The 22,495-nt window shown below is 39.6% G+C and overlaps 1 protein-coding gene across 2 annotated transcripts in view; it reads right to left on the bottom strand.

The window, feature by feature from the left end:
• Window positions 1-8,037: 8,037 nt before the first annotated feature.
• Window positions 8,038-22,495, bottom strand: part of COL2A1 (collagen type II alpha 1 chain) — a 43,366-nt gene continuing 28,908 nt past the window's right edge. For both annotated transcript variants that reach the window (XM_075265879.1, XM_075265878.1), the window contains 22 exons: window positions 22,091-22,189; window positions 21,873-21,980; window positions 21,463-21,516; window positions 20,103-20,156; window positions 19,463-19,516; window positions 18,678-18,731; window positions 18,141-18,248; window positions 17,789-17,842; window positions 17,142-17,195; window positions 16,695-16,856; window positions 15,397-15,504; window positions 14,812-14,919; window positions 14,111-14,164; window positions 12,985-13,092; window positions 12,452-12,505; window positions 11,419-11,526; window positions 10,898-10,951; window positions 10,704-10,811; window positions 10,314-10,602; window positions 9,741-9,928; window positions 9,339-9,581; window positions 8,038-8,615 (listed from right to left, as the gene is read on the bottom strand). In XM_075265879.1, the coding sequence (XP_075121980.1) occupies window positions 8,469-8,615; window positions 9,339-9,581; window positions 9,741-9,928; window positions 10,314-10,602; window positions 10,704-10,811; window positions 10,898-10,951; window positions 11,419-11,526; window positions 12,452-12,505; window positions 12,985-13,092; window positions 14,111-14,164; window positions 14,812-14,919; window positions 15,397-15,504; window positions 16,695-16,856; window positions 17,142-17,195; window positions 17,789-17,842; window positions 18,141-18,248; window positions 18,678-18,731; window positions 19,463-19,516; window positions 20,103-20,156; window positions 21,463-21,516; window positions 21,873-21,980; window positions 22,091-22,189 (2,370 nt within the window). In that variant the 3' untranslated portion in view covers window positions 8,038-8,468. The remainder of the gene's footprint in view (window positions 8,616-9,338; window positions 9,582-9,740; window positions 9,929-10,313; window positions 10,603-10,703; window positions 10,812-10,897; window positions 10,952-11,418; window positions 11,527-12,451; window positions 12,506-12,984; window positions 13,093-14,110; window positions 14,165-14,811; window positions 14,920-15,396; window positions 15,505-16,694; window positions 16,857-17,141; window positions 17,196-17,788; window positions 17,843-18,140; window positions 18,249-18,677; window positions 18,732-19,462; window positions 19,517-20,102; window positions 20,157-21,462; window positions 21,517-21,872; window positions 21,981-22,090; window positions 22,190-22,495) is intronic.

Consider the following 22,495-nt stretch of genomic DNA (forward strand, 5'->3'; position numbering starts at 1 on the left):
TTTTACATGACAAATACTGTGTGCATCAGAGGAGCAGAGCGGAGGTCAGTACGGCATAAGGCTCATGTAACTTCACAATGAAGCGGTCAGTAACCCCTTTCAATAACATTACACACATACTCATTTGAGAACTAACTTTTAATGTGTTGTTTTTTTTTTTTGTTTTTTTTTTTCCTTTTGACGGAGTGCTTCTTTAAATGGACTTAGTGGTATTAGTTTTAAAATGCATATTAGTACATTGGGACATCCAGATTTTTTTGTAAATGCACTTTCTGCTCTGTATTAGTTGTTATACAACCTTCCTTACTGTGCTTACTATTCTTATGCTGTTACAATAGACATCTCTACTTGTTCCTGTACTTAACTATGGCAACCAGAATAAAATCGTTTTTGTTAATATTGTCTTCAGAAGCCAAAAAATATAAAATAAATGTTACTCTTGCTAAACTGTGACGTTCCATTATGTTCAAGGATAAAACATTAGGACTAGCTTTGCCCGTATACTATTGACTTAGGAGGGGCTCTGAATTGATATAGCCACTATGCTGATACAATTACAATGACACTGTTGTGTACGAGCGGTGAATACTGTGATTTCTTAAATAATAGCAGCCCAATGTTTCTGCAGAAGCTAGTCAACTTAAATGCACCTGGCCATAATAACCATTTATCACCTGTAACCTCAGTTTGGTTAGGTTATGTTCCATTCAGGATGGGGGGGTGGGGGAGGCTTCAGCCTTAAAGAAGACCTATCATGTCCTCAGGCACATGTGGTTTTATATACCGCTAGTAAGCAGACTGTGTGCCGAATTTCCTGTTATGTGCCCCAGGGCTGGAGATCTCTGGCCACTGTCAGAAGGGTGTTCCTGACAGTCTAGCTGGGCTTTGAGGAACACCCTCCCCCCCCTTCCCAACTGTACTCTTCTACAGCTCTGTACAGTCAGAGGGGCGTTCCTTACTGCCCAGGAAAGACGCTGAGCTGTGAAGATCGCCCATGGATAAGTACTGTCAGGAGAGGTGTTTCTTACTGCCCAGCTAGACTGTCAGGAACTCCCTTCTGACAATGAGCAGAGATCTGTGCCCCGGGGCTGGAGATAACAGAAAAGCTGACAGTGCGCTGAATTCAAGCTCAAGAATATTGGAACAATATAGTACCAAAAAAATTAATATTTTTGGTAACACGAACTCCCTCCTGCAGGCAGGTCATCAAGACAAATGAACTGGACTAGCCCTTTAATTCAACTGTTTCAATGCTACTTGAATATTAAAGAGGACTTTTCACCACCCCAAGCCTGTGCAGCTTTCTGTACCATGTTATTGGCGCTGCTGCACAGACTCTAGGGCACTTTGAATTTTGTCTCTAGCCCCCTCGTTGTGGAGTTTTGAGCCCTGTTATTTCTGGTGCACTGTATGTTAATGAAGCCCTTCACTGTCAGAAGGGCGTTTCTGACAGTGAAGGGAGCAGCGATGTCATTCTGACACTGTCCAATTAGCAGAGGACAGTGTCAGAGCAGCTTCAGCAGCCTGATCTTGCAACTTCTCGCGAGATTATGCACTGAGAAGAAGAGCCGGAGGAGAGATGTCACGGACATCGCTCCTCCAGCTCTTCTTCTCAGTCCCAAAAAATGTGAGGAACGCGACAATTATGGAAATCCAAAGAAAAAGCAATGCACAAACATCAATTCATCACCGTTCTTTGACTTCAGTGATTCGGACGATGGAAACTCCTCTGACAGTGGACCACAAGGACCTGGGCCAATTGCGAAGCTCGAGTGCCTCAGATATTTAGAGGAGAAAACAAGCAGTCAAATTCACGTTCTGAACAAATTCCCTCGCGTGAAATATGCATTCATCCAACTAAACAGTGTGTTACCCTCTCGAGTAGGAATAATTCTCTCAGGGCTCGTTCACATCTGCGCTCGGGACTCCGTTCTGCAGGTTTCTGTTTCCTGCACAAAACAGGGCCGGAGACGGAAAGCTGCAGCTGCATTTGAATGAGTTTGAAAGGTGTCCGGCCATGAGCACCGGTGAGCGTTTTATGCTCTCCGCAGCAAAACCATTTTTTTTTTTTTTTTTTTTTTTTTAAACAGACACAGAGTTGGACATGCAGTACTCTGTGTCCGGTTTTAAAAAGACGGTTTCGAAGCGGAGAGCATAAAACGTTCACCGGCGCTCACGGCCGGACTCGGCATGACAGGTTTCCATCTTCTGCATGCAGAAGACGGAAACCTAAGAACGGAGTCCCGAACGCTTAGTGTGAACTCAGCGTCACCGAGAATAAAACGCCCGTCAGACAAAACATTTGAAATCCTTGTTCTTCTGAATGCAAACCAGCACATAACATATACAGTATAATGTATAATAACTTTTCGAGTTTTGGAAATAAACTTAAAGTTCTTTTTCCATTTAGCCTATGTTCAATTGTTCAATTTTTTTGTTTTTATTAAAAAAAATTTGTTCAAATTTTTCAAGTATTTTTAAAATACTTTTGAAGTAGTATTTAGTATTTGTATTTAAAATACTTTCCCAAAGTATTTTCCTGAACACCGGGCTTGACCAATCAAATTCACCGTAATTGAGTTGTGAATGTGACGTGACATGATTGGCCAATGACCTGTCAACAAGTATTGGAAGCTATTAAATTCTGGATAGTAAGAGGACACACAAACCAAATACCCGAGGATGACAGCATTAGTTATACAGAGTAGGTAGCACAATATTGTACAACCTCATGTCCCCACCTCAGATCAGAATGTGATTGGCTCAGATTTTGTAATCCAAAGCATAAAACCCTATATTGTGGTGAAGAAATAAAGCATTGGTATATAGTCTCCTATGGACTGGCTGGCACATAGGCAAGATCATAAGGCTATTGACATCTTACAGAATGAAATTCACTGTAACAATATGGAAATGCCCTATAAATTCCCTATAAGCGTTCCATCCATGGGTTGATCACTCCCTTGAAAATCTGAAATACAGACAAGCAGAGAGTCAATTTTTTGCAAAGTTATAATTGCTACCAAGTTTAGACTTCATTTCCATCTGGATTGTCCCATCCCAGGACCAGAACAAGAAAAATAATGGAAATGCAAAATCTGTTACATGACGGACATGAATGACACCCTAAGTATTCCTTAACTATAAAGGGAACTTGCAGGTTTTTGTCATGGGGTGCATTATTTTATTGGGAAAAATGCTTCGCTATTTTGTCCGGCATTTTTAACAGAATCTGCCACAAATGCTCCAGTGCAGGTATGAATGATGCCTTACATTGATCAGCACAGGATGGACAGATAAGATTAGTATTGGTATTGTTATATATCTAGAATTTAATGCACCATCTTATTTATATAGTTTTGTTGTGTTTGTAGAGATGGATCTGATTGCTGTGTTTTTTTTTTCTTTTACTAATTAGAGATGAGCGAACAGTGTTCTATCGAACACATGTTCGATCGGATATCAGGGTGTTCGCCATGTTCGAATCGAATCGAACACCGCGTGGTAAAGTGCGCCAAAATTCGATTCCCCTCCCACCTTCCCTGGCGCCTTTTTTGCACCAATAACAGCGCAGGGGAGGTGGGACAGGAACTACGACACCGGGGGCATTGAAAAAAATTGGAAAAAGTCATTGGCTGCCGAAATCAGGTGACCTCCATTTTAGACGAATAGTGGATTTCAAATCCGGGTCATATGAGAATGTGAACTTTGTGACTATGAGACAGGGATAGCTGTACAGGCAGGGATAGCTAGGGATAACCTTTATTTAGGGGGGAATGTTATTAAAAATAACTTTTTGGGGCTCTATCGGGTGTGTAATTGTGATTTTTGTGAGATAAACTTTTTCCCATAGGGATGCATTGGCCAGCGCTGATTGGCCAGAGTACGGAACTCGACCAATCAGCGCTGGCTCTGCTGGAGGAGGCGGAGTCTAAGATCGCTCCACACCAGTCTCCATTCAGGTCCGACCTTAGACTCCGCCTCCTCCAGCAGAGCCAGCGCTGATTGGCCGAATTCCGTACTCTGGCCAATCAGCACTGGCTAATGCATTGTATTGGCGTGATGAGGCAGTGCTGAATGTGTGTGCTTAGCACACACATTCAGCTCTACTTCATCGGGCTAATAGAATGCATTGGCCAATCAGCGCTGGCCAATGCATTCTATTAGCTTGATGAAGCAGAGTGTGCACAAGGGTTCAAGCGCACCCTCGGCTCTGATGTAGCAGAGCAGAGGCTGCACAAGGGTTCAAGCGCACCCTCGGCTCTGATGTAGCAGAGCCGAGGGTGCACTTGAACCCTTGTGCACCCTCGGCTCTGCTACATCAGAGCCGAGGGTGCGCTTGAACCCTTGTGCACCCTCGGCTCTGCTACATCAGAGCCGAGGGTGCGCTTGAACCCTTGTGCAGCCTCGGCTCTGCTACATCAGAGCCGAGGGTGCGCTTGAACCCTTGTGCACACTCTGCTTCATCAAGCTAATAGAATGCATTGGCCAGCGCTGATTGGCCAATGCATTGTATTAGCCCGATGAAGTAGAGCTGAATGTGTGTGCTAAGCACACACATTCAGCACTGCTTCATCACGCCAATACAATGCATTAGCCAGTGCTGATTGGCCAGAGTACGGAATTCGGCCAATCAGCGCTGGCTCTGCTGGAGGAGGCGGAGTCTAAGGTCGGACCTGAATGGAGACTGGTGTGGAGCGATCTTAGACTCCGCCTCCTCCAGCAGAGCCAGCGCTGATTGGTCGAGTTCCGTACTCTGGCCAATCAGCGCTGGCCAATGCATTCTATTAGCCCGATGAAGTAGAGCTGAATGTGTGTGCTTAGCACACACATTCAGCTCTACTTCATCGGGCTAATAGAATGCATTGGCCAATCAGCGCTGGCCAATGCATTCTATTAGCGTGAACTGAGTTTGCACAGGGGTTCTAGTGCACCCTCGGCTCTGCTACATCAGATTGCTACATCTGATGTAGCAGTGCCGAGTGTGCATCAGATGTGTAGTTGAGCAAAACTGACTCAGCACTGCTAAGTCTCTGCATTCGCATAGGAATGCATTGGCCAGCCTTCGGCCAATCAGCGCTGGCTCTGCCGGAGGAGGCGGAGTCTAAGGTCGGACCTGAATGGAGACTGGTGTGGAGCGATCTTAGACTCCGCCTCCTCCAGCAGAGCCATCGCTGATTGGTCGAGTTCCGTACTCTGGCCAATCAGCACTGGCCAATGCATTTCTATGGGGAAAAGTTAGCTTGCGAAAATCGCAAACTGACAGGGATTTCCATGAAATAAAGTGACTTTTATGCCCCCAGACATGCTTCCCCTGCTGTCCCAGTGTCATTCCAGGGTGTTGGTATCATTTCCTGGGGTGTCATAGTGGACTTGGTGACCCTCCAGACACGAATTTGGGTTTCCCCCTTAACGAGTATATGTTCCCCATAGACTATAATGGGGTTCGAAACCCATTCGAACACTCGAACAGTGAGCGGCTGTTCGAATCGAATTTCGAACCTCGAACATTTTAGTGTTCGCTCATCTCTATTACTAATCATTCTATTATCAGTGTCCTGCACTATTAATAAACCCATACTATGTTACTAACTGTTACTAACCTTAAAAACTCAGCACTCTGCCTGACAATATAACAATTGCTACATTGATAAAAGTATAAAAAGAATGAATAACACAAAAAATGCACGTGTGTTCTTAACTTATAGTCGCACCAAATTCCAAAAAGCAATCACTTGTGTATTACATTGGAAATGGATGGAACAAATAAAAATAAAAAAAAAAAATAAAAAATGAGAATAAATACTCATTGCATATACATTAAATTACATTAAGTTAAGGACAAAAATTATAAAAAAAAAAAAAAAAAAATGCTCAAATTGGTGAAAAAATAGATTGTTTGAACGGGAGTTTAAATAAAACGTGTTTTTTTTCTTTTTTAAATAAGCATATATTTATATAGCCTTTAGACAGGCTATTCTAGGCATACCTGTCATTCACTGATCCGCGTTGCCGGTTTTCCTGATATGTAAATTACTCTTCAGGGAGCACCGGAAGCATTATCCATGGTCCCCGAGCACTGCTGCATCATCAGCCACCTCCGTTTCTCACCACCCCCTTCTTTACAAACGATCCCTCCGTCGATACCTCTTCACTGCTTCCATCCAGAGCAGCTACACATGTACAGCATGATTAAAATCTCGCACATGCGTTGTACGTGACTAGCTGCTCTGGAAGCAGTGAAGAGGTGTAGGAGGAGGAATCATCTGTTAAGAAGGGGGCAATGAGAAACGGAGGTGGCTGATGATGCAGCAGTGCTCGGGGAACAGTGAGAAGGATTCCGATGCTCCTGAAGAGTAATTTGCATATAAGAAAAACTGGGCTCATTAAAAAACGGCTGTGAGGAGCAATGAATGAAAGGTGTGCCTAGAATAGGATATGTAAAAATATTCTTATTTAAAAAATGATCTAGCCAATGATAGACTCCCTTTCAATGACATGAAATCGATTCAGCAGCATAAGCAGATACTGTACCTGTCATGTGTTTTGAACTTTAATACAAGTCCTATTAATATTGCTGTCCGTTGCATTTCTTTAAAATACTGTTTATTGAAACAAGTTTTTGTCCCATCAGAACAACCCGTGTCCATTTTCCCTAGTAGGGAATATGGACATTGTAAGGGCACATTTCCCTGTCCAGGATTCTCCTCTTTATGGAAAACCTGACATGTCCATGCATTACATGGTTGGCCACCAAATACAAAGTGTATGGTTGGCCCACAACTACAAACTCTACAGCCACAAAGATCTTACCCCGTCAATAACACGTGATCGCCATGACTTAGAGAAGCCAGACCTATGGTAATCTGGTTATCGCCAAGATGTAAGGGCCACAATTTTGGGTTCAATTTCTATCATATGAAGTCTACAGGGAACACATATTCAAGAAATTTACTGTAGCATCCTCTAACTTTCTCTTCTATTACTAACATATCTTACAGGTCTGATGTGGCAGAACAAAAAAAGTACATGAAAAATCCAAAGCCTTGTGAATGATTTTTTAATTAAAATTTTTTATTTGTGTTGTTTCGTTCTGTCATGAAATATCCCAGATAAGATTAACATCATTCAACAAAGATTACATCATAGGATGGAATTTAATACAAATAAAAAAAAAGAAATCAAACAAAACGGGTTTTATTTTTTTATAGAAAAAGCTTTCTATCTTTATTGCGGAAGAGTAGGAGGGATGGGAAAAAAAAAGGTACAGTAAGACAATTATTTCACAAGAAAGATTAGTGTTGGTGTCGGACATGTTTACTAGCCTACCATGCTGAAAATCAGTATTGCAAAATAAAAAAAAAAATATCTATTTTACATATACAAAATAGTACATATTCTTATTTTAATCCGTATCGGTCTTGTTCCCCCTCCCCGCCATCCCCCTCTGGCCAAAAATGTTTACCTTAACGTTAGAAATACTTAGATTTTTTTTTTTAGGATTGACAATTTACATACATAACTGGGAAAACAACAAAGATATAATTTTGAATGGCTTTGACCTAAATAGTATAAATCATCCACTTGCCCACTACAATACTGATTTTATTGACTCTAGCTGCTAAACTTTGGCATTGTCCACGTTCCACCATAAAATAGCAACGTTTAAGTCGCTACTTTCTATTCCACTGATTCCTCTTGATCTTTGATCCATCTCTTAGTCTTCTACTAAATAGTGAACCCAGAAACATAAGGGAAGCCCCTTGACGTAACAAGCCATGATCTCTCCATTCGTGTCTGTCGCATCTACTGTGTGTTTAGTTCAGCTTCAAGATTAAACTTGTGTCTTTCGAGTTGTTTAGTTAGTGTGAGGTAGCTTAAACCTGGGAAGTTTTAGATTTTGCCCTAAACTTCCTTCATCTCATATTGGAAATAAACAAAGGGCAGACGAACTTCAAATCTTGGAACTTTTTTTTTTGTTTTGCTATCTACAGTATAATAAAAAAAAAAGTAAAAAAGAACAAAGCTCAGATCGACTTGTACTTTCCAAAAAAGTTATTTTTATATCAGTTGATGTTACAAAATACAAACTTTTTTACAACAATAGCACCATTTCATTCAATGACACACAGTACTTCTGCTGGAATACACTGTGAGGGGGGAGGGTTGCTTTAAACTGCACTTCGTACATCGGTTAGGAGGGGGGCCTTCAATCATGCCAGTTAGTGTCACACCTTCACCTGACCCATAGGTCTTACAGGAAGACAATAAATAAATAATACCATGATTTTATTCCGCAGTCTGCCCAGTTCTGGCCTTGCAATACAAAATAAAATGTCCAAAATGTAAGCGCGTGGATGAATGGAAATTTGGGGTCGGTTCAGCCATTCAGTGCAGAAGTCCTAAAAGTGATTGGAAAGTACTCAGGTCCTTAGGGTTTTATTTATTTTTATTTACTTTTTTGGTTTTTACAAGAAGCAAACTGGGCCAATGTCAACGCCAAATTCCTGATCAGCTCCACCAATATCCATAGGTGCAATGTCTACGATGGGCAGGCGGGAAGTTTTCTGTGTCCTGTATTCTATAACTGTCTTGCCCCATTTGCCAGTGTGTTTCTGTAAGAAATGAGAAATAGTCGTTAGCAATGAAAATATATTACTTATATTAACTTAAATAATTCCCGAAATATTAGAAAAACAAGACTATATACATAAATATGTATGTCTTTTAAGACTTGTTAACATATCAGGGTTTCACCTGCTCTCTTGTATCCTCTTCCCTCTACTTCCTGGTTTCAATGATAAGTTTGTGGAGTGGGGGGGGGGGGCTTAGCCTGTGTGATATACACTTAAGGCCAGTGCATACTCCTTACATTAAGCATGCTTTTTCTAAATTGCACAGTTATCTCTGGATTTACATAGAGATAACAAAGATACAACTCATGGTACTGTTTTAGCCCTTAGTAGGGCTCAGCAGATGAGAGAACTTTGCAGAGAGAAGAGAATATTGGTGACTGATATCACCAGCTCAACAACTGCAGCTAGATATCAGAGGTGGTCTGAAACCTAAGCAATCAAGTTGTACAAACTGAGAATACATACTCAGCAAACGGAGCAATGTATTGGGTAAAGCACTTCAGTTAGCTTGATCTACAAGTTTATATATAATTCTGGAGATGGGAATATACCTTTACTCTACTGTGGTGCTGAGAGCTACTGTTGCAATTTCATTATTGCAAAATGAATTTTGCAGTTCAGGTCCCTATACTCCTACCAAAGCATATATTTCCTACACTAAATCTCATATATTTTATTAAGCGTTGTAGATTTGCTATTTACCTTGCAGCCATCTTCCAAGGCACTGTATGTGAATCTGCTGTTGCCCTCAGCTCTGATCTCAACATCATTGGATCCCTGGAGAAGGAGAGCCTTTTTCAGGTTGCCTGAGGTCTCATCCATGAAAGCAATGCTGTTCTTGCAGTGGTAGGTGATGTTCTGTGATGCATCAGTAGACAGCAGGCGCAGGAAGGTCATCTGAATACTGGCAGTATTGGGTGCAGAGCTGTCCTCACCATAGCTGAACTGTAGTTACAAAGACAAATATGAAGGTCAGATAGTGAGCAGTGGAGAAAATATAACCAAATAGACTTTTAACAGTTATATTGGTAAGAAACCATGTAAATGACTTGTTAGCTGTTGCATCAATATGTAAAAATGGGAATAAGTCAAAGGAGTACTTACTTGGAAGCCACCGTTGATGGTCTCTCCAAACCAGATGTGTTTCTTGTCCTTGGTCTTGCTTGTCCACCAGTTCTTCTTGGGGATCTTGCTTGGGTTGGGGTATACACATGTTTCTCCAGTTTCCATGTTACAGAAGACTTTAATGGCATCCACAGTGCAACCCTGGTTGGGGTCAATCCAGTAGTCACCTGCAATAATGAACATGATGCTTTATACAGTTGTTCCTTATTTCTGCTTTAAATATACATTTCAACAACAATTTTTTTCTCTAAATGCAGCAAACTCGCTGAATGGTACAAGCTAGAAAACTGCCCAGAACAACACATACATGCGTGTTAACTAAGCATCATACTTGAATATTTTTATCCTTCTTAGTTTTATAAAACACAATTTTTGACACAATCTAATGAAAGGAGGAAGAGCCTTGTAACGTCACAAAATACTGTGGGAAGGGGTGTCCTCATGGATAGTGGCGAGTACTGAATACAGATACAGCCCTATCTCTTTCTATAAAGTGTACTATGCAACCTTTAAAAAATGCAGAAGATTGGGAATAAATTATTTTTTACATACCGCTCTTCCAGTCAGGGTGGCACAGTTTCAGGTCACGGCAAGTACGAGCTGGGTTCTTCTTGCTTCCATCTGGGCTACGAATGCTCTCGATTTGGTTGTTCAGTGATTTAAGAGTGGCATCAACCTCAACATCGTGTTGGCGGAGATTGCTAGAGGCCTGGTCAGCACGCATGTAACGGAGAGGATCAGGTCCCTTCTCAGGTTGAGATAGGCCAGCAAATGCAGACATGTCAATACCAGGGCCGGGAGGACCAGGAGGACCAGGTGGGCCAGGTTGACCAGGAGGACCCTATTAATGCAACACAAGAGAATTATCAGTATCAAACTAAAAACAAGTAGTGTGTTATAATTGAATATGGATGACAAAAACATCAAATTCTGTATACTTACAGCAGGACCAGTTTCACCACTACGACCACGTGGACCAGGTGGACCAATTGGACCAGGAATACCATTAGAACCATCTTTGCCAGAAGGACCAACAGGGCCGGGAGGACCCTAAATAGGTTAAAAATAAAATAAATTAAGTGATAATGAATCATTTCTCTAATAAAATGTTAGTTTTAGATATATTCCAAACTTACTCTTGGACCACCAGGGCCAGCAGGACCGGTAGCACCTTGATCACCAGCAGTACCCTAAAAGTATAGAAAAAAGTACAGAAATGAAATATCACCTACACTTCCAGAATGATAGCAATGATTGTACATCCAGTACAAGGTATGGATTGAGTGTCAGATCTGGCAACATGCTAGGTTCATTATGTGTTTTTGGCATGTTTGCACCTCACTAGACAGTTTTACAAATTGTCTGCATTGGGGCATGGCTTAAAATGCACCAACATTGTGCAAAATATTATGTACAGTAAACCAACCAAGATGTTGCATAAGGAAGTGAAAGTTTCTAGTAAGATGCATCAGATGTATCACATAGTATGAGCCACTGCTGTCCATATTTAAGACAGTAATAATAATAAATCCCCTAAAATATATTTTTATAACGTTGTGTGGACTTCCCAGATTTCTCCAGCAGTCTAAAAACATGTCGGTCTTTGCCATTTTCCCATCCATTTTGTGTAAGTACCACTTTTCTCAGGCCTACTTACTGGAGGTCCGGGCAGACCCTGAAGACCAGTGAATCCTCTGTGTCCCTTCTGTCCTCTCTCTCCAGCTTCACCAGCCTCACCCTTGTCACCACGTGGACCTTGAGGACCCTACAATAGAGAACAGATTTACCAAATCAATAAAAGGTCCAGCTCTAATGTATGACTTGATCCATTTTTATTGCCACAACAAAGAGTTTAATTTCATTACCACATCTATAACTAATATATTTGAATGGGCTTCGGATAAAAACCATATGCTTTTTGGGGTAAGATTTCCCAAATTTTCTATAGTACCATTAAAAATGCAGAGGCCACCGCAAGTTTAGGCGCTACCACAATTTATCTAAATTTAGGAAAGGCAGGCTTAAGCTCTGTTCATAATTTGTTTTTGGTCAGGCACATCATTGGATTTTCATTACCTGAAGTATAACTTGGATGGAAGCTCCAATGTATTCTACGGTATTGGCATCACATGTTGGCCATTGGCTCCCATTGTAAAGACCATATACCATGCATAATATATTTTGTTAATGTGCCTCAGCATAATAGAAAGGCATAGTATACTATGCTTTCCTATACAGTGGAACAAGGTAGACTAATGTATACCAGCCCAATGTATGCCAAAGGACACCTGTTAGGCATAACCTGGATTCTTATATATACAATTGGCATGTACATGGGTACCTTCCTCTGCCCACATGCCAAATGCATGGAAAAATGGAATGTGAACGGAGCCTTGGCTGTTGAAAATGTCATTACTTTTATAGTTGGGTCAAGGGCATAGCTATACAAGATGGAAATGTAGCATTTGCTACCAGGCCAAGGAGCCCAAGGAGGCCCAAAAGCCTGTCTACAACATAAGTAGATACCAGTATTATACATAGCACATGGAAAGTGGGTGCCCATTACAAGTTATGCCTCTGGTCAGGGAATAAAAACTTTATTTCTGAGATTTCAACTTGTTACTTTACTTATTAGTGCTGTATTTAGAATGTATTATTTTCTATATGAATGCTCATAAAACTATACTTACAGGCAGACCACGAGCTCCAGCAGGACCGGATGGACCCAAAGGACCTTGAGGACCCTAGAAATGAAAACACATATATACATATTGTTAAAAAGTATTCCAAAAAACTCATCCTAACATGGAGAATGTATATATCCACTGAACGCTTCACTGACTTACTAAAATATAGCTATGGCCTAGAGTGTGAGAAGGGGTGTGCGGCCCAGGATGGCAATGAGTGCAGCCCAACACAAAACTGAGGGAGATGGTGTTAGAGAATGGGCTTGGTTACTAATGGTAACAGGTACAATTTCTAATTTAGGGTCAAGGACAAAACCCCCTGTACAATAAATAGTAAGTGAACTAAATGACTTCTATGTAGTTCTAAAAACATTGTCTGAAGTATCATATATAGCATGTGGTTATTATGTGATCTATATGTGCCCTATCCCATAATTCCCTGGGTGTATACATGACTAGTACTCCATACTGTACTGCAGGTGTGTTTCATTCTTATGATCTGCTTCTTAGATTTGGTAATTGAAACCAATACTTACAGATTCACCTCTGTCTCCTTGTTTTCCAGTTGGGCCAACAGGGCCGGGGGCACCAGGGGCTCCAGGAGCGCCAGGAGCACCAAGAGGTCCAGTCTCACCACGGTCACCCTGTAAGAATAATAAAAATGGTTTGGCTGCATTAGAAATTCTCAAGATATCTAAGTTTCTGTGATGTGATGGATACTAAATGTCTTATAATATCTACTGTGTGTACTATACTATAATAACTATATAATACATACAATGGCCAAATCATTATTTTTTTTCGATAGATAGATGGATAGATAGATAGATGATTGATAAATAGATGGATAGATGGATGGATGGATATATAGATGATAAATAGATGGATGGATGGATGGATGTATATATAGATGATAAATAGATGGATGGATGGATGGATGGATGGATGGATGGATGGATGGATATATAGATGATAGATAGATAGATAGATAGATAGATAGATGATAGATGGATAGATAGATATATAGATGATAAACAGATGGATGGATGGATGGATGGATGGATGGATATATAGATGATAGATAGATAGATAGATAGATAGATAGATAGATAGATAGATAGATAGATAGATAGATAGATAGATAGATAGATAGATATGATCTATTGGAATAGTGTGAAAGTATTGCATATTAGGTATTATAAACTATCAGCTGTGAGCAGGAGATCTCACTACCTACCAAAGGAACTACCACATGTTATCATGATAGCTGCATATGTCCCCCACCTCTGCAAAAAAAAATTTCTGCCTGTTATATCTACATGCTGTGACCTCTCCTCGTGTCCTCCAACCACGGTCGGGCTGTATTATTAACATCACTCCACACAGAGAACTAAATGATCCTGCAGTGTGTCTGCGTTTCTTTCGTTTTAGTTGCTATGATTCCTAGGATTTCTCTATCTGCCATGAGCTTCTATGTGTTTCTCTCTTGTTATATACTACTGTACCATCTATGAAACTGTATCACTGAAATGTCCCCATTGTGGGACTCTTAAAGGAATATCTTATCTTAAATGTCTTCTTGTTGAACCGTCTGAATTTAATTTCAACATGTCAGAACCTACATAAGACTATGTAATAATCCCAATGGCTTCTCAATCTTACCTTCACACCAGCAGCACCATCACGGCCAGGAGGACCATCAGATCCAGGGTTACCCTAAAGAAAATGAATAATTTTGAGTTTAGTATCAGCTCATTTTGTTTCTATCAGTTTGATTTATTTCAATGCTATTATGTTACCATGTAAACTGACTACTACCTAGTGTGGTAAGTATTTATCCCATAGGGGTATGTAGACACATAAATGTACTACAACATGGGGTCAGTTACCCAGGATTCTTTACACTGTGTACATAGGTTTGGCAGCCTGAGTGGGTAAGTATCCGGCATCACGTGGAAACAGTGGCTATCATTTTTGTGTAACAGCTAAAAAAGGATTTCTAGGATTAAACCCTCCGGTAGGTCATCAGTATATGTGAAAAGTGAAAGCAGGCTGAGCTGGGATATGAAGCACAGCCCCTATGTATTGTACTGTGCTGAGCTTGGTGTTCAGTGAAGAGTTTCTTAAACAGCTGATTGATGGGGGTCCCCATTGTCAGACCCCCACCGATCTGACATTGATGATGACCTATCGTAAGGAAAAACCCTTTATCCGAAAATACAGCATCATATATGTTATATTGTTGATATAGATATAATTAATTGCATATGATGCTGAATATTGTTGGATAATTATTATGTGGATATTTCTGATGATTGAAAGATATTTATGACTGTTACTTAATATCAAAATTATGATCATACTTCACGTCCAGGCTCTCCGGCAGGTCCAGTCAAACCAGGTGGGCCAACAGGGCCAGGTGGTCCACGGTCACCAGCACCTCCTGGGCTTCCTTGCTTTCCAGGCTCACCCTAAAACACATTTGATGGACTCAGTTAGATTCAGCATGTAAGCAAATATAATGATATACAGTCAAAACACTTCTAACATGGATCTACAAGAGATAAACTTGCTATTTCATGTCAGTTAAGAGCGATCCATATTCATAGAACAGATATAATTTTATTATAAGTGTTCTATGAATTGGTGAAGGTCAAATAAGCCACGAATGTAAATTATGTGCATGGATATTAATATGTCAATAATTGTTATCAGTTTAGATTGGAAATTGTCTTGTAGGTGACTATAATGTGCCTGGTATATAATAATCCTAATAGAGAAAGCATCCTTATACTAGTCAACATTATATAGTTATTATTTTAGGTTATGCAATATTGTGTAATAGAATGCTGAGCAAATAATAATATAGGAATTGTAACAATAATAAATGATAAATAACGCTCTGATAAGTATTCTGTACTAGTCATACATTGCACTTGTATACTTACAGAGGGTCCAGGAAGACCAGGGAAACCTCTCTCACCACGCTGACCAGGCAAACCAACAATACCACGCTGTCCAGCCAAACCTTGAGGACCAGGAGGACCATCAGGACCCTAAAAAGAGGCAATGTGTAAAGTTTAAACATCTCTGTACAATGGTTTATTGGTTCAGTAACAACTGGCAGATCACTAACAATGGCAAAGTATTGGCGATTGCTGCTGCTTTGCTCTATATCCGAGAAATTTGGATTATGCCAGAACAGTACATGGAAGGACTGTAATGTGTAAAGGGAGCCTGTCACATGGACACATGGACAAGGCAGGCCAATGCACGCAGTATGTTATAGAGCAGGATGAGCAGAACTGATAGATATATAACTTAGTGGGTAAAGATTCAGTATAATCTGTCATATTCATTTCTATCTGGGCTCTTCCTGAGCTTAGAAATAATCATCTAATTATGGTGGCGTTCCTATTAGTCATTGACATCCATTCTTGTAATATTGTCCATGTAATCTTCTAAATTAATCTGAACAGCACTCACACACTGGGGCAGATTTACTAATACTGTCTACAAGATACACAGTGCAAATTTAGTCAAGGCAGTTCTAAACTGCACCAGATTTATCACAGTGCCTGATGCAGGATAATGAACCTTGTGAACTCTTAGCCTGTCTAGTCTAAGTTTACATGTCTATGAGTTGGCTGCATTTCCAATGAAAAAAGCACCAACATTTTGGTGCATTTTTGGCACATAGTGTTGTACCTTCAGCCCTTTCCCTTCCAGACAAACTGTAGCCAAATTTCAGTAGACCCTGCCCACTAGCAGCACAAAGTACAGAAAGTGTCAGAAGATTTTTTTTTTTTAAATGACTAATAAATGTAAAGCATGTAAAACTGTTTTCGGCACAAGTTGCTCTACAATTCTGGTGCAGTTTCGATACTATATGTGCCCCAGTAGCCTAGATGTAATAATAGTTATAAAGTGTAAACTTAGGCAGTCTGAAAATGCACCAGATTTATCACAGTTACAGATGCTGGATGATAAATCTGGGGCATCTTTAGATTGCCTATTCAAAGTTTATAACACCTATGAATTGGCTTACTTTAGGCCACAATTTTTCATCAATTGCGGCAATTTTGTTACATTTATGCCACAGTTACAGGCTTACAAGTCGTAAACATTTCAGAGCAAGGTAGATGCTCCAAGATGCACCAAAGATGCACCGCATGTACATCAGAGTCTAACCAGTGCTCATTTTCCTAAAAATGGCTAATTAACAAAAATATATGTATATACTCACATTAGGACCATCTTCACCAGGCTCTCCCTTCTCACCAGGAGGACCAGCAGGACCCTGAAGACCTGGATCACCAGCACGGCCAGGAGGACCACCATCACCGCGAGCACCCTTGGGTCCATCTTTGCCAGAAGCTCCAGGAGGACCAGGGGGACCAGGGTTTCCCTATAAATATATTAAGTTGTTAAAAATAGATTTACATATGCCTTACAATACAAATGTCCCCAGGTAATATAGCCAGTGTTTCACTAATCTAACTATATGGCATCCTTTTATTATATAGCCCGAACTGAATCTAAGCATGGAAGTGAGGTAGACAATAATTCTTTGCAGTCAGTGCATATGCAACTAACTTTCGAATAGATAATCTATATGCATACGGTATAAGTTATGTGATACTAGTATGTAAATTTAAGTAATTTAATATGTATAGTAAAGCAAGTTTCTTACATTGGCACCAGGGGGACCAACTCTGCCTGCAGCACCTGGGAATCCGGTAGCACCCTAAAAGGAAGAAGACAAAATAATTAGTTGGCAACTATTCTGTATATTACACATATATTACTGTAGTTTCCATCCCCATCACCCTTATAAACCAATGATTTTGTTGAGGAAAGCTGAGAATGTCCCTGTAGTGGCCATTGCTGTTGAACTTTAGTATTATATGGCGGCATTGTGACCAATGGTAATACAAGGTTGGCTTTAGTCCAGAACCCTTTTAAATCTCTTTTCCAAATGGAAAGAATGGTCTCTGTGGTGTCATGTCTCAAGACTCTGTAATAGGTTGGACATGGACTACCTATAGCAGACAGGTGAGAGACACTTTCCTTCCTTCTGATCTAATCTGCATATCTGCTCGGAAAGGACAATGCAAAACTTCTCTTATGAACTGTATAAAGTAGTCCATTACACTATTGCTATTATTCTGACTAGATATTAGAATGTGTTGGGCTACTACCAGTATGGTGGCCATATCTAACCATTCCTATAATACCTAGCACTGTACACTGTTGCATTTCTCATTGCAGTTATATTCACAAGAATGTTTTTGGAGATAGTAGTTTCATATAGTCATTGGAGAGATTAGATATACTTACAGCTGGACCTTGGGCACCACGAGCACCTTTAGGACCATTCACACCAGTTGGACCCTAGAATGACAAAAATATTGACCGTGTTAGAATGGCACATTTTATTTCTACCTTTATTCTATCCAGCATGGATTAACAGAGAATAATATTTGTGTATGACTATAAAGCCCCGTCTATAACAATGGTAATGGCAATATTACTACGAATATTAACAGAACATGTATGATATAATAGTAAAATGTGATTATTCACAGGTACAATACACCATTGGTACTGTATGTGTATAACATGTTAGTGTGACTACTGGATTTATTCTTCATATTTTACAAGGACAAACTTTAGGAAGTAAAAGACCAACCTGTGGACCAGGAGCACCAGATGGACCTTGTGGACCAGGAGCGCCAGCATCACCCTTCTGACCAGATTCTCCTTGTTCACCCTTGATACCAGGTTGGCCATCAGCACCCTGAAACACAAAGGACAAGACAATCTCATAACTTGTACTAGGAATGAACATGAGGCATAGGTTACCTTCAACAATCTGTAACTACTCATTACAAGGATGATTACAGTGGATGGATTTCCCAAGAAGGTGGCAAGATGACTTTCTAACCAGGTCTATCCAATGATATTAGTTAGGTCATTCGGCTACATAAGAGTATGCAGTTTCATTCCCACTACTCATTCATGTGACACTACTGTACTAATGGTTACCACTTAAGCTATCCTACAAAAAGCCAACATCTATTCATACTACAAACTACCAAAAAAGATGTTGGCTTGATGTTCACCAGGAATATGTATTAGCTTAGAGTTTCCAACTATTATTTATTCTTTATAACATGAGCTAAATGATACTCCAGTAATAATGAATATGTTTTAGTAAAGTACTTACAGGTGGGCCAGCAAAACCAGCAGGACCAGGTGGACCAGTCTCACCACGATCACCCTATAAGAGACAATTGCATTATAAGTCTTTCAGCTGATAATCCATAAGCATAACATCTAGATAAACCATTAGAAGAAAAATAATCTATTTTATGGTTTAATTGTTTTCTATCACTGTTAAAACAACCAATTGTATGACCCATGTGGGCAAATGTTACATATTAATAACTAGATTGGCCTCAATCTAGTAATAATAATCAGTTTTTACTTAAAGTTTTGTTCCAGGACTTAAAATAGGTCAATAATATCATATCATGGAATTGTGACTTCCAACATCCCTACTGATCATCTAGTCAAATGGGGGTCACAGCTGATCAGTGAAGCCGCCAGGAGTCAGACCCCTATTGATCATCTAGTCAAATGGGGTCACAGCTGATCAGTGGAGCAACCAGGAGTCACATCCCTACTGATCATCTAGTCAAATGGGGGCCACAGCTGATCAGTGAAGCCGCCAGGGGTCAGACCCCGACTGATCAGATATCGATGGCTGACCTTTCCTAAGAACAGGTCAAGAATATAAAAACCTGGAAAACCCCATTAAAAACAAAATGGTGTACGGTGTTTTACTTAGTCTATGAACTAATGTAGTGTTGTGCATTATATATACTGTCTGCAGGAAACATGTACTATTGCTATCAGATATTTATGTGTATTGATAAGCCTTGACACCATCAATACAAGCAATAAGAAAAGCACCAAATACTAAAGATGTGAGACTGCGTGTATACTTACAGGGGCACCACGAGCACCAGCGATACCAGTTGGTCCTGGAGGACCAGATTCTCCCTAAAAGATGAAGAAACAACAGTTATCTTTCTTAGTCCAATAAATCTACCACAAAAAAGTAATAATGAATGCAAAAAACTAATATTAAATATTTTTTAGTTGCTTTAATCTTTTATATGATGAATAGCTGTATTTTATTTTAGAGGAGCGCATTTTTATATTTTATTTTCGATTTTTCAAATAACTTTGAAAAAATATTCTGTTTTATAAATGAAGCTTTGTGATAAGATATATATATATATATATATATATATATATATATATATATATATACTTTATATTAATGCATTGGATATATTACAAAGGGCCATGCTTTAGTCAACTATTTGACACAGATATATGAAATATTGTATAGGCCATGCTATCAGTATACTTGGTTACTAGTTCTGTTACCAGGACTCTTTCGCTTCCACCACAGGCTATACCTGAGTTATGGTGGTCCCAACAATAGATACATCCTTTGATCATCTTATTATTGAAATCCTTCTATCAAAAAGGGATGATCAAATTATTTTTTCTGCTTGTGTTGCAACTTATAACACTCAAGTTTTCAGAAGGAAAAATATAAACTGCACATGGTACATACCTTCTCGCCATTAGGACCGCTAGGACCAGGTGGACCAATTGGACCAGTCAAACCCTAAAAGGTAAGCAAAAAAAAAATAGTTATTCAAGTGTAAAGTCCTAGTCCTTTATCCTACATCAGCACCAATGCTGAACCTCCCAATGTGGTGTATGACTACTGTTTATGATCATGAAATTTGAGTAGACACTACTATTTATAAAGAGGTCATCTTGTTTTTTCAGCTATAACCCAACATAATGATCTGTATATACCCTACATGCCTTACTACTGTTGTTCATCTGTGAACATTATAGACTAGGTCTACCCAGAAATGAAAACAAAAACTCCAGTTATGGTGGTTATTATTAACATCACTCCGCACAGAGAACTAAATGATCCTGCAGTACGTCTGTGTTTCTTTCTTTTTAGTTGCTATGATTCCTAGGATTTCTCTATCTGCCATGAGCTTGTACGTGTTTTTCTCTTTTGTTATATACTACTGTACCATCTATGAAATTGTATCAATGAAATTTCCCCATTGTGGGACTATTAAAGGATTATCTTATCTTATCTCTTAACCAGAGCCTAAAACTTGCTGCTGTGGTTTTATAGTATCAAAAAAAATCACTCACTAAAAACTGGTTATGTAGTTCCCACCCAATTGTGTCGGCACATCACCATACATGTAACCGCAAGGGCTGGCACTCCGACTGTTTCATATCTAAGCTTGCCCACTTTTTGGTCCACTTTTTTTTGGAAATATGTATAGACAGATCTTTATAGTTTGGGAAAATGTACAATATAATTGTTTCCCCATGTAGATCTTATTTGGTGTGCTGGATTGGGTAAAAACACCAAAGAAGGACTACTTTTTAGGAAATGGAATGGGACTGGGTAGGTAGTGAGGAGCAAAGAGGGACCCAGAGAGTGGTGGGCTAGTTTTTCAGCTTGTAATGAACTTTTAAGTCTCATCTCATAACAAAAAGGAAAAGTAAGTTTCTACTAAAATATTAGAATTTGATAATTATGTTTTGGGCTGTAAATGAAGGTGTTACTTGGAATTTTTTGTACATTTTGGATAATCCCAAATAGTTATAGAACTTTGTTCCACTGAACTCTATCTAACTTCTAACATAAGTAGAATATTCTTTTTTGGATTATGCTATGTAGACATAAGACCCTACACTTACTAACCATGACTTGACCGCTGGCCCTTCAGCTCTAAATTATGTTTCCCTCTACAGTTTATAAACATAGGTCAGTCTTCCTACTAAACATACGCTGACCACAGAACATATGCCTGCTATAGTCCTATTGTTCTCACAAAGATAATCTGATTTTGTTGTGTTTTATAATAAACAGATTGTAGATTATTACTTACTCTAGAACCATCTTTTCCAGGAGCGCCTTCAGGACCCTTCTCACCAGTGTCACCCTATTTATAAAAGGCAAAATAATAATGAATATTCAAGGAATATTTACTTAATACAATTATCATAGCAAAGCCATAAGTCTGATTGTATCAAATATTATAATTAATATTAGATTTAGCAAGTTACAAGAGTTGAACCAAAGTTGTCAATGCTAAAAGGTAAATGACACAAAAAGATTGGAATGAGGGCTTGTTATTTTGACCATGTAGCTCTCTAAGCATTAAAAAAACTATTGCTTTATGACTGGACAGGTTGAAACACGTATTCAGCCAAGTGCAACATGTGGATATTGCTAAAATATTGGCGATTAGATATTGTCCAATGAAGCAATGGGGAGAGCATTAAAAAAGATACTTACTCTGTCACCTTTAGGTCCAGAAATTCCAGCAGCTCCTCTTTCACCAGGCATACCTTGAAGACCAGGGGGACCTTGAGCACCATTTGGACCAGATGGGCCAGTAGCACCCTACAAGGCAAACAAATGACACTTAACCAAATAGCCCAACCATGTTGAGTAGGACATGTCTACTTTCACCTAGAAATAATATGTAAGCATACAGTAGCTTCTCATCCTACCTTAGGACCATCAGTACCGGGAGTACCAGGAAGACCACGAGGACCTTGGAGACCCTGAGGACCGGAAGAGCCACGTTCTCCAGGGAAACCACGTTCACCCTACAATAAAGTGGTAACAATGATCAACTGGTTGAATATTAAAATAAAAATAAGTACTCAAATAATCTTTATGTCTTATATTTTTTTCTATTGTAAATGTTTGTAAGTAGACTGCACTACTGAGACACATTATTAAACTTGGGGTTATTCAGTATGGCAAAGAGATGGCTTAGTGACTTAACTAACTGTAGGAGAGGAACGTACAGAGATTTTTCTAATGATCTACAGTAGATCTATAACAAATGACAAGAGGGCATCCAATATGTTCAGGCCATAAAAGGTTTCACCATCATCATTGACGGGTAT

Source organism: Leptodactylus fuscus, chromosome 2 (assembly GCF_031893055.1).
Source record: "Leptodactylus fuscus isolate aLepFus1 chromosome 2, aLepFus1.hap2, whole genome shotgun sequence".
Classification (NCBI taxonomy): Eukaryota; Metazoa; Chordata; class Amphibia; order Anura; family Leptodactylidae; genus Leptodactylus; species Leptodactylus fuscus.